Genomic DNA, 13,117 nt, shown 5'->3' with positions numbered 1-13,117 from the left:
TATATTAGCCATAATTGTAAGGCGCCTTGAGATAGAATGTAAGGCGCCATATAAGAATCTTATTATTATTATTATTATTATTATTATGTATTTTAACTTTTAATAGTCTCTTTAACTTTTTTTGTCTCAGAAGGTGTAAGTTTTATCTAACATGCCTATTGGAAATTTTCTCAGTGGGTATTGTTGACAACGGATGAATCTCGGAGCTGATTTTTAATAATTGTAATTTGTTTAAATTAAGATTTTAAGAGATTTTACTGTAAGTGTAAGATGCAGATCACTTTGTGTTGCAGATAAATAATTTTAATTAACGATTTTTTTAAAGGTTCGGTTAAAACGATAGACACTGTATCATCGTAACATTCACAAACAAGTTATGTTAATAAAAAATAAAACGTTTATTGGACAAATATTGTAAATATTATAAACTCCCTGTTGTTGAATCTTCTGAAAAACCTGTCTCGAAAGTTACATGACTTCGAATGCTTTTATTTTCATTTTGTTATACACTGTATTTCTTGATTTATCCATCGCTCTGTTGCAAAATAAAAATATGTCACTTTTTGCTATCAGTCTATATGTCACTTTTTGCTATCAGTCTATCTTTTTGAAGTTCAAATTCTCTCTGGGTGTTTCTCACTCTGTGTATCTAGCTTAGCTGCCGTACAGTGTGTCTCGAAGCTGATATATGCCTGTAACGAGTAAAAACAGGATATCACGTTATTGCATGTAGAAAAATATCTCTTTGTACCGAACCTTTGTCAGTAGCATGTTTCTTATCAAACCCTTAACAGTCGCCAATGCAATTCATTTTGAAGTTTTTTTTTCTAAGAACATGGGGTTATCAATATCTTTTATTGCCAGGTTCTACACGTATGCTATAGTTGTTTTTAAACTTCTGTGTGGTAAACAGAGTGATATCAGTGGGCACGTGTCCCTCGATTGCATTGGCTTCTTCCTCCCTTTCCAGGAAAAAATAAATAAATAAAAATAATAAAAAATACTCCCCCCCCCCAAAAAAAAAGGATGATTGAAAAAAATCAGTTGCTGTATTAAAAGCGATGCAACACAAGACAAAACCAACCACTTTCTCATTCGACTGCCCTACGTATCATACTTGCAGGAATGCCTTCGTCTATTGCTTTAAACTTTATTTGCCTAGCTTCGCATGGTAACATTTCCTATCCTTGTGTCGGCCCCTTAATACAGGCTTCACTTGTGCTATATTGATTTCATTTATAATTTTTCATTTATATTACTTTTCATCGCCTTTTACCGGGTGAATGAAAAAAAAAAAACAGTGGCAAAACACAACTGTACTTCAAATTACCAGTCAATAAGGGGCCGCTTATGACAAGATGGGCATCTTTTTGTTGGCCATGTTGACCACCCCCTCCCTAAAAATATAAATAAATAAGTAAAAACATGGCCGTTTGTCCGGGGGCGTCTCGATAGTCCGAAGGTTCATTGGTCCGAAGGTTCATTGGTCCGAAAAGTGGTAACATTTTTATCGATTTTTTAATCAAGGGTTCATTGGTCCGAAGGTTCTATAGTGAACATTCGGACCAATGAACCTTCGGACTATTGAACCTTCGGACTATCGCTACGGCCCCGTTTGTCCAGCGAAATGAAGCAAACGATTCTCATTCTTGACCCCCCCCTTACAAAATCTTGGATAAGTCTGTGCATACTTTACCTTAGGCTTTATTTTCAACGGGAACCGGTAGCGCCATTGTTCTTTGGATGAAGCTATCTTGGTTTCGCACGGATACTGCCATACAACTGACGCCGTCCGTGCCTTGGAACTGGCTCCTCCTGGATCTTACCGTCTGACTGGAGAATGGAGGAAAAAGAGAACGTCCTGTCACTATTAATTTTAAAATGTACATTTTGTGAACGCCATATAACTGCAAAAAGGCAGTTTGGGGGTGGGAGTGCAGGCAGCCCCCCCCCCCTCCCCTTCAACTTTGGAGACACCAAACAATTTCCTGCACACCCTCCCCTTCCATAGAAAATATTATAGAAATTAACATAAGCAAACCTGTATATTTAAATTTCTCACTGTTGTAGAAAACCAAGGCCCTATTCTACAGTGTTGATCATTCTGCCCCTATCTTCCCCCCCCCCCACAAACCAATGCACATTGACGCTTATACAGAGATAAATAATCTGTCTGTTGATCTGAAATACGTTTTTATGAAAATGTTTTGTTTTGCTTTTATTTCTTCATGTCTGCTTGTCTGTTCTTGTGCGTGTTGCAAACTAAATGGATGAAATTAAACAATAAGAATACTATTAATTGTGAACGCCCTGTTCCATAGGACTAAAGCTCGGCTCAAAATAGAGGATTCAGTGCCAGGACCTTTATATAAAAACAATAAATAAATACATAAATAAAGAACTAAGTAAATAAATAAATAAATAAAATAAATAAAACAGACAGACTTGAGGTACAAGGGAGAATTTTAAAATATCCCTAATTGGTTAAAGCGTTTTGGAAACGTTCTTATTTAGCAGGGTCCATTGTCAAAAGAAAAGAAAAATGCGACATGGCGGCCACAGTACGTTTTATATTTTCCAAGCTGTTAGTGAATATATTGCCTTTTTTAATAAATATCAAATTTGCCAATTTTATATATTTTTTTCTCCAAAAAACCCATTGTTCATCTTTTTTTGCCAATTCGGTATATTACTTTTTGAATGATTATATCCAGCATAAGATTTGACTTTACTTTTTCGTGTAGATTCTCTGAAAACAGAATCATTTATAAAAAAAAATAGAAAAAATTGCTTTTACCAAATTATCAACAAGGTATCAGAAAGAGTTGCAATATCTGAAACCAACAACTTTTATTGAAGGACAATTTTGTAGAAAAGTAAGTGATTTATCTAAAAACCAATATTCAGAATAAGCAGATATATCAGCAGCTCATTCTTTAACAAGTCAACAAACATATATGTTTGCATTTAAAGAGCGGCAAGACGAAAAATAAATGTCAGTTCTTTAAAAAGAGTTAATATATCAGTGATTTCAATATTACAAAATAAATATGTTTTATGTCGTTACACTATGTGGGAGTCATAATGTTTTTAAGTCATCAACTAGCCGATGATGTCCCTTTTATAAACATCAACATTCAGATTCAGTGGTAGCCATTACGTACTTCCTTCGTATTAGCACAACTACAAGTATAATGAGGATGATGAGGAGAAGAATTCCACCAGCGCCGCCTCCTATTATAGCTGAAATAATAATAATAATAATAATAATAATAATAACAAATATTTTATATATTGATAATTATAATTACAACAACAGCGATGATAATAACAATGTTTTGAATATAAAACACACTTAAAATACCATAGTAAATATATAACTGCAGATTAAGCAAGAATAAAGAGTTAACTGCTGATTATGGCACCATGCACCCTTTCCTTTCATATTCAAAGACAACACACAGGAAGTAGATTAAAGAGAGAGAGAGAGAAAGAGAGATGACGAAACAAACCTATTTGATGTCCACTGAGTCCACCATTTCGTGCTGTTTGCTCCTGCCTTTGGTTCTCGACATTACTATTCACATTTGCAGGGGTTTTAGCACCTACTGGTACATCGTCTTCTGTCGCCAACAGGTTTTTGGCTTGTGTGGTAAAGACACCACCAGCTGTAGATGTTGCCACTTCTTCAACACCTGCGGTTGAGCGTTCGAAAACAGCAACAGAGCTGGTAGTTATTTTAACCGGTTCTGTTTGTATTACCACTCCCAAGTCATCAGAGACCGTTGTCCCGGGTAACTTTGTCCCAACGGTTGTCTCAGGCAATTTAGTTTCAACCGTTGTCCCAGGCAACCTTGTCACAACCGTTGTCCCAGGTAAATTTGATCCAAGAGTCGACAACCCTACTGTCGACTGCGCCTGGTTGTTCCTCATTGTGCTAGTTGTGACAGGTTGCAAAGTGGTAGATGTCTGACTCTGTGTAGTGGCTGGTAGGCTGGTTGACGTTGTGGATTGGGTGGTCGAAACAGTTCTTGTTGACGTTACTGAATCTGAATAACTGGGACTTGATGTTGGTCTGGTTGAAGAAAGTTTGGTTAAGGTAATTCTAGTGACTGATGCGTGTTTTGTAGTTGAAGGGAGGTATGTGGTTGATTTTGGAGTGGTAGTAGTGGTTGTGAGTATTTTAGTTGTACGTGGCGTGGTTGTGGTTGATGGAATTCTGGTTGTAGTCATAGGTTTTGGTGCTGAAGTTATTGGAAGAGTAGCTGTAGTTGTAGGAGGAATTGTTGTTGGCGGGTGTGTGGCCGGGTTGAACTGAAAAACAATGGCGTTGTTGCCTGAACTCAATGATGCAGAGTTTTGTGTTGTCTGTGTGCCAGTTGTTTGTTGCCAAGTGGCCGGGTGGAATATGAACTGCGATGTATAAGGGTTTAGGTTTGCCTTTGTTGTAGAACTGCGGGATCTGGGAGTGCTTATTGGTAATGTAACTACTGGTAAGATTATTGCCTCTGATCGTGTAGTTGTCGTTTTTGTTGTGGGCGGCGTCGTTGCAGTTATTCTTATTGTTGTTGTTGGTGATGGTGTAGGTGTTGTTCTTGTTGCTGGTGGTGTAGGTGCTGTAGTTGTTGTTGTAGCAGTTGTAGTAAATGTTTGTGGATACATTGTAGTCACTGGAGGCTCTGTTGACGTAGATGGCGCTGTCGTCGTCGTCGTCATGGCTACAGGAGTGGTCGTTGAGGGGGCAGGGGAGGTCGGTACCTCACAGCGGTAAGTGATGTGGACGTATTCACTTCTAGTTGTCTGCCCATTACAGGTGAGTCTGCTGTCTTGGAAACGAACGTACTTCTGATCTGGGGTGAGGTCCATCATGAATACGTTCTGAAAGTAAACACTTGGTTTTATATCTGGACTGCCTCATGAGCAAGTGTTCAGTATGAGAGTTAAGGGGCTGTCCGGAATGAGTTAGGTTGGCCTGGCTAATACGACCTCACTCCTCGGGGACTCTCGCTGAATGCAATCAGACTAACAGATTAACAAATCTTCTCCTGCACTGAGTAGAATACAGAGGATTATGCGAGTACGTTGGAAACAAGAGGAGGCGTGTTCGTCTGTACATGTACTTGACATACCTGCATCGGTTGTTGACAGTCGCCCCTGACATGGTAACATCTCCCGTCATTTGGGTGAGGTGACGAGGTTGACGTCGGTTTCCCCTCAATTCCCTTAGTTACGACTACCTGTGTTCCCGTCGGACATTGAAGAAGGTAATTTTCTTGACAACCGAAAACTTGAAATTCGCCTGTAAAAAAAGCAGATAAATAAATAAATAGATAAAATAAGATTAATAAAAAACTTAATGAATTTGTTAAAATTAAATTAATCAGTTAGGATGGAAAAAATTAAAACCTAGAATAAGGATAAAAATAAAACTAAAAATATGTTCAATGGATTTAGATATATCTTACATGTACCATGGAGATTTAGGAATAAGTTTCAGAATTTTCAAGAAACTTTATTTTGTGTTATATAACGTGCTCTGGATGCCTTTAACTGGCATCATTTTTACCCAACATATCAGTCAGTAGTCCGTTGAAGATCTCAAAGGAATGAGGCTATTGTTGTTGACCTACATGTAGCCTCGACTCCAGAAATTAAATCACCCCATTCCCCCTCCCATCACTTCCTCCTTAAATTTTTAATTTATTTTAATTTTATCAATTGAGTTGACTATAATTAAATTTATGGACACTAGTTGTTGGAACAAGTCTAACAACTAGAGCAGTCGTTTGTAACAACACACCAACATCATTCAGGAACCGGACATATTTTCAACAAGATTTGAGAACGCGCAACTCACCCCCGGCCGACTGGCTGACCATTCGCACCACTTGGTCATCCACTGGACTGTCCACTGTGGCCGTAAAACTCACTTGACCGCTGGGAGTGGACGGGTTCTCGCGGAGGATGTACGTGCTGTCGTCTGAGTTTGTGTAGGCAGGGCTCTTGAAGTTAAAGGAACAAATGCAATGCGAATTTTTTTAATCAGAAAGTTAAAATAAAAGGGGAGATACAAAACAAGATATGAACCTAGGTTTAAAAAAAGACTCTGAGCATTTACCATGGGACCCAACACTTAACCTTAAAAGGAATAACTGTTACACAGAAAACTTAGGCTATAACCTGAAAATACCCAAACCGCTTATGATAATATGGAAAAACAAAAAAGGCTGTAAAGTGATTTATGATACGTTTATAAAAAAACTGTACGAAACCCCTAAAAATGAAATAAAATGGGAAAGGTTCTTTAATAAAGCAATAACATGGAATCTTATCTACAATCGTCTCCTGACAGATATAAAAGAATCCAAACTCAGATGGTTTAGCTTTAGATGTATTCATAGAATTCTAGGGACAAAATACTTACTGTTCAAATATAAAATAGCGGATAATCCTCATTGCAATTTATGTAGCACAAGGATGGAAAAAGATGAACATTTATTCATAGATTGTAATCTCGCAAAAAATTTGTGGAAGCAAATCGAAAACTGGTTTAGGGAAGAAAAGGGATATTATCCTCGGAAATAATGATGAGAAATTGAATTCATTGATTTCCCAGGTAAAATATTACATTTACAGTAAATAAAAAAATGGGGGACATCTGTCCTTTAGGGACATCGAATGCTATCTATGATAGAGAAAAAATGCTGTGCTTATTTACTAATGAAAATGATGAGCCATCAGTAGTAGTTATAAGTGTCTGTGTGTGTGTGTGAGAGAGAGAGAAGTAAGTGTGTATAAATAATATAAAAATATTAAAAAAAAAAACACTTAACCTTGACGAATCTCAGGAACCATCAGAATTGAATTTAAAAAACGTTGAATTCTGCAAAAGTGTCGCTTACAAGAACTTGTTCCATATACTCAGAATTGCATCGGCATCTTGTTCTGAGTATCCTATGTGTAAGGATCTTAATGGCATGTGGTGATTAGGCCTACTGTACTGTAATTGCTGTCTCGAGGTAATTTAGCACTGTTACAGTTTCGCTTGTTGTGCAAATGTAATGTTTATAATACGCCTGTTATTTAACTAAGTAGCTTACCTGGAAATCCTTTGGTGCTTCAGAAAACTTAAGTGTAACGCTCCAGCCTTCACTCGGCGGGAGTCCACTGACAGCACCTTGGATGTTCCCGCTTCCTGGAGGATTCTCCGTTACCACCAGCAAACCAGGGCCTAACAAAAAGGAATCAAATCAGTAAAACTTTCGGATCTCTGCTTTCGAAAAGATGTTTCGTGTTTCGCATTAAATATGAAAACGCTAATATATTTATCAATTACTATTATTATACAACTACTATTATTATTGTTGTTATTATATACTGAACGTACCATCAGCGGGATCCAATGCTGCTGTTGGAACGGGGGGAGGCAACGTAGTAAGATGAACAGCAGTCGTAGGCATCGTAGTAGGCGTACTTTCAGTGGTAGGCAACGTAGGAGCGGCTGTGCTTGTTGCTGCTTCACCCCCTGTTACATCCGGGTTACTTGTGGTAGCAGACGACTCCACGCAGATGTAGGAAATATGAACGTAATCACTTATCACCTGCTCGTCACCACAAGTCATCTCGCTAGGCTTGAAAGTGACAAGCTGTTGGTTTAAGGTGATCGTTTCCACAGCAACATTCTAAGGGAGATAAAAAACAGGAATGAGTGAGTTATTAAAATAAATCGAAATAAAACGACGACCCTGTCTCATACCAATGAAGTAGCGTTAATGGAAAGACCTCACATATTTTAAGATGCTTATTTTTACTTTTGCGATAATATCGATCAACTTTTAATCATATCTTATATTACTTTAATCCATGGACAAAATTCGTTATTATGTCCAATTTCAATCACAGTTTTAATGAAATTATTTCCTATTATCTATATACTACACATAGGCCTATATGATGTGCACCTTAATAGCTTGATTGCAGTCCCCATTGGCGTAGTAGCACCTTCCTGCATTTGGGTGAGTTGACACCGAGGAGTCGGCTTTACCTTCCGTTCCCATGGTGATGAATACTTCCGTGCCCGTGGGACACGAAAGAAGTAATTCTTGGTCCCCGCAGCCGAACGATTGAAAAAGGCCTTGTAATATAATAGATAATTGTAATGAAAACAAAATCTGAAACCACTTGAAATATGTCTAGATGCCAGGTGTACGCCGCAGATAAATAACGGTTAACAAGATGTAACATTACCAGTGAAGCATGTGATACAAGTATTGTGCTTAAGATTGCCAATAAGAGAGAGAGGGAGAGAGGGAGAGATAGAGAGAGAGGATTGTTTTAATTTAGTAGCGTAATAATATCAAAATAAAAATAAACGAAACAAATCATTATGTGGCAATTTAGTTCACACAATCCTATTACCTGCCGCTCCCTGGCTGGTCAGTTTGGCCCCGTGTCCCTTTAGTGGGGCGGCCAAAGTGGCGTTGAACGCTGCCCGGTCACTGCTGGACACGGGGTTCTCGTACAGGACTACAGTCACGTTGTTCAGCCGGACACCCGTGGGGCTCTAGAGAACAGATTAATTGAATGGAAATAATTTCTATTAAACTGAATATAAAAAATGATTACATGTCAATAAGTTTTGAAATTATTCTTTTTACCGTCACATTAATAAATTATTCATAAAGTTGTATTCTTCGCGTTAAAAAAAGTTGTTTTTTAGACAAAGTTGCATATTTAAAATCATGGAAAAATGTATAGGCTTACATGTAGCCTACAATTTGCGACTTCTCCTATAATCAATACCGTATTTTAAGCGAACAAAAGAGCGAAGGATAATATCCTCTCTAAAGACCGAATTACAAATCGTGATCTGAAGACTGTAGGAATAGAGATCAGTCACCTGGAAGGTGTCCACTTCCTGTGTAAAATTTAAGGTCAATATCCACCCCTCTCCCGCCGGTAGCCCTGTGACTTCTCCATGAATATTTCCGCTCCCTGGGGGGTCCTCCGTAACCGCTAGCAAACCTGGCTCTGAAAATGAGAGAAAAGGGGATACAGAAATAAATAGGTAAATTAAGAAGACAGACAGACAGATGGACAGAAAGGTAGATTAAAATAATTGAAAAGGGTTACGTAAGATTTTTGCTTTCTTTTTCTGTTCTATCCCTATGAAGCAATATTCTCTTAAATCCAAAAAAATTTGAAAATCAATAAATGATTATATCCCAGGGTTCTATACCTCTTATCCATCCAACCGGTTGAGACGCCGATCCACCTGACGAGGGCGGAGCGGTAGTTGTTGGAAGAGCGACAGTACCGCTTGGCGTCGTTGAGGAACTTTCGGGGCTCGCAGTAGTGGACGCAGGGGGTGCGCAGACGTAAGTGATGTGGACGTAGTCGCTGGTCTCTTGCCGTCCGTGACACGTCATTTCACTGGGCTTGAAACCAACGTATACTTGAGTGGGGCTGTAAGTTTCCACGACAACGTCCTGTGATAAAACAATATATTAAGTTGAATTTATTGCCTGATGTACTCTAAACACTAGGCCAGTCTGCTTTACAGTTTATTTGAGTAAGGAAACAACAAATTCTGTTGGAAAGAATGATAACAACGGTGATGGTGGTGTTGGTGATTTGTAAGAGAGAGATACTTTTTTTAAAAAAAGATGTTAATCGTATCTTTACATTCGATATTTTCTTTGGCCTTGTCCAGATGTTCAGGAAAATTAAATGCGGTCCTACCCAGTATCAAAATCCATTGTTGTCTCACAATTTGCCTTCATTTTTTAAACACGAGTGTACACGCGATTACTTGAAAATAACGTTCATTTTGAAAATGCTTCATTTACCTAAACTTGTTTTTACACCAATCAAACGCCAATAGAAGTTTCCCTCCAATTCTTATTTACGGCACATACCTTTATAGCCTGATTGCAATCACCTTCTACGTGATAACATCTGCCGTGATTTGGATGAGTTGTCGTGGAAGAGTTAGCTATTCCCTCTGTTCCCATGGTGATGATAACTTCCGTTTCCGCCGGGCATTGGAGTAAGAACCCCTGCTCTCCACATCCGAATACTTGGAATACACCTGACACGAAAATAAATAAATAAATAAAATACTGTGATTATTATTTTTGTTTCGAATGATGGGATAATTCAAAGAATAGTGCTGTATGTTACATGCAAGCGGTACATACTAGTAAAAGCGTTTATACGCTTTTTATAAGGCTCGCTGCAGGTGGATCCAAGGCATAAAATGGACGGGGAATATGTAATAGTTTTTAAATTCTATATTCCTTAAAACTATCAACTTTGCAGCTTTTTTATCAATAAGATTTTTAATGAAAAAATACGTACTATACTTTAATTTGGAAGTCTTCTTGCAGAGCCAGTTTTATTCGTTTTTAGTATCAAAGAACCATACGATGTAAAAGTTACTAGTTATAAGGAATAATTTACCTCCGGCTCCCTGTCCAACCAACCAGGAGACGGGCTTGTCTTGGAGAGGTCCGCTTAATACGGCAGTAAATTCCGCCCTTTCACTGCTGCTGGCGGAGTCCTCGTATATCACGTACACCGACTCATCGATCTTTATGTGGGTGGGACTCTATAATTATATAATTTTACTTCATATATCACTTGTATAAGAGTACACGTATTTAGGTTTATCGATTCATGTATCTGTTGTGGCTTATCTTTATACCTACATATTTTTGACAAAAAGTGCTACAAGTTATGAACATACATGTAGGCCTTATCATTTAACTACATGTAGAATCATTAGTTGAATTACCTTTATGCTGGATCTGCATAAACCATATCCAAAACGGTTAACAAAATGACGATATAAAACACGTTTGATAAAGAGCCACTTTGGTTATGAAGATGGAAGATGGAAACATTTTTAGCGACAAAAATTTAGTAAGTTAGAGCACAGTAAAAATGTTCTATTTGCACGGGTAGGTTATACGTTGGCGATTAAAGGAAATATCTGATATATTTTAAACGCATTGAAGGATATCCATTCATCAGCACTATTGAACGCCAGTTCATTGGTAAAAGCATGTTGAAAAACGTACATTTTTTTTTTTTTGAAAAAAAGTATAAATCAGTCAAATATATCCTAGTTCACATAACGTGCTTGTAATTTATGGGCCCACAGCTAAGCCATACAGTCTCCCCTAATTGAGATGTTACTCGTCTTTTGCTCCGGGCTCTGTTGCAAAATGAGCCGGGAATATTAGTCATACTCCATATAACATATTACACAAAGGCAAAAGTATTCAAGACAAACATGCCCAGCTTTACCGACATACAGATGAGACATGTACAGTATTTACGTCATCAGACGTAGATCAAAATCTTTGTGACGTGAAATGTGACGTCATACCTTATGGCTTTAATATAGAGACAGTTGTGTTTCAAGGTAGGACTTTGATTTTGAAATTGTGCAAAACCTTGTTTAAGGTTTGTGTAACTGAGCTTGTTTTTATGATAGTGTGTGATACTGAACCCTGATGTTGTATCATCTTGGAATCCCTATTCGCTTTTATATCTACGATACAGGCGCATTCGTATAAAATCATAACAATCTGTATATAGATTATCGCAAAGAAGCAGCTTTACAGCAGACAAATAATAAACATTGAAAAAACAATGCACATGGTATATATATATATATCATGTAAATGGCATACACATTCTGCTAATCATTTTACAAGTCAATAGGGCCTACGGTAACTACTCTTGACTCTTTATGTACACTCTTTTCACGAAAGTGGACCTAGATTAGAAGTAAACTGTTAAGATTTTTTGCCTGTCGTACCTGAAAGCTCTCGACCGCCTGTGCGAATTTCAAGGTAAGTATCCAGCCATACCCCGCCGGTAACCCAGTGACTTCCCCCTGTATGTTACCGCTCCCTGGGGGGTCCTCTGTCACCACCAGCAAACCTGGCTCTGAAGAAATATCAAATGGTAAAAAAATCGAATTCAAGTGTAGGAAACTGTTGAGCAATGGTCCATAAAAAGGAGTCAAACAAGATGTTCTTTGTGACACCTGCCCTCCCAACAGCAATGTTTATGCAATTGTAGTTGTTGTTTACTTATTAACACTAGGGCATCTTTTTTCTTCTCGTATAATATCATGCACCTGCTATTTTCTGTTTTAATTCATTAGTAAGGCTAAAATGATCAATTAAGTTATTTTTTATTCTGTACCTTTCTGTCCACTTACCTGTAATTTGTGAGTAGACATAAATACATAGCTGTAATATTAAAGTCGCATAAAGCGTTGATAATTTCGTCCTTGTCATTTTCTTTTTTTAGTATGGTTCTTGTTGCTTTCGGGAATTCTTTTATCCAATGATCTCCTGCTTTGCTTTGCTTTGTACAGATTTGCCCAGTGTTGACACTACTGTAAACAATGTATTGTTTTTGTATTGTCTCGCCGTTGATAATTTGTTGGTCTCAAGAAACAATGTAATATTGCCTTCTGAATTTTTTTCTGAACCACAGTTTCAGCTTGTCGCTTATACAAACGTGTTTTTAAATATAATATCCTCAGTCGATTTCATCCGCCACGTCCGTTAACTTGCATTTGACAACTGGTTTTTCCAAAAAGCTTTTCCTCAAGCTGGCCTTCAAAAATTGTTTCCTTAATTTTGATAAGTTGTTTTAATAAACTTGAGACGATGTTACAGATTAGCTCCCACGCGTTTCGCAAAAGCTTAGGCTCACTTAAAGTAACTGCTTAGACTCCGGTGTCCATACTTAATAAAGTGATGATGATTCATTGACTCTATTTCCGTCTGTCGTGTGCAGAGTGGACATTGGTCATTTTCACATCCGCATCACGTGTAAGGAGATATATGGGGCGGAGGGCGTGGCTGGTTGACCACATCCCCCCGGGGTCACCCTCAGGCATGTAACACACAAAGGAAGGAGGAGGGGAGGGGTAAGGGAGGATGTTCCAATACATTCTTCTACCTAATCCTGATATGCAATTAGTACAGAGAGATCAGATATAGAGCGGTTGTCTTTTGTTCATCGATTTTCTTTTGAATTTGAGTTGTGATCTCGTAGTAAGTTCATTAACTATTGTGAAATTTATTTTTGA

The 13,117-nt window shown here is 37.9% G+C and overlaps 1 protein-coding gene across 1 annotated transcript; it reads right to left on the bottom strand.

Moving 5' to 3' along the window:
- Positions 1–461: 461 nt before the first annotated feature.
- On the bottom strand, positions 462–12,823 carry LOC106159091 (uncharacterized). Its single transcript, XM_086997269.1, has 17 exons — positions 12,236–12,823; positions 11,828–11,958; positions 10,462–10,609; positions 9,918–10,090; positions 9,239–9,488; positions 8,900–9,030; positions 8,419–8,563; positions 7,962–8,134; positions 7,388–7,682; positions 7,101–7,231; positions 5,858–6,002; positions 5,130–5,299; positions 4,661–4,878; positions 3,513–4,075; positions 3,165–3,243; positions 1,697–1,833; positions 462–692 (listed from the first exon to the last, which is right to left on the bottom strand). The coding sequence occupies exons 1-16, from the start codon at positions 12,312–12,314 to the stop codon at positions 1,698–1,700; spliced, it is 2,967 nt and encodes a 988-aa protein (XP_086853395.1). The 5' UTR covers positions 12,315–12,823; the 3' UTR covers positions 462–692; position 1,697.
- Positions 12,824–13,117: the final 294 nt, after the last annotated feature.

The sequence above is a fragment of the Lingula anatina genome, chromosome 10 (assembly GCF_051362555.1).
Source record: "Lingula anatina isolate TDL-2025a chromosome 10, LinAna3.0, whole genome shotgun sequence".
In the NCBI taxonomy this organism is placed as follows: Eukaryota; Metazoa; Brachiopoda; class Lingulata; order Lingulida; family Lingulidae; genus Lingula; species Lingula anatina.
This window is presented reverse-complemented; position numbering and strand designations above follow the sequence as displayed.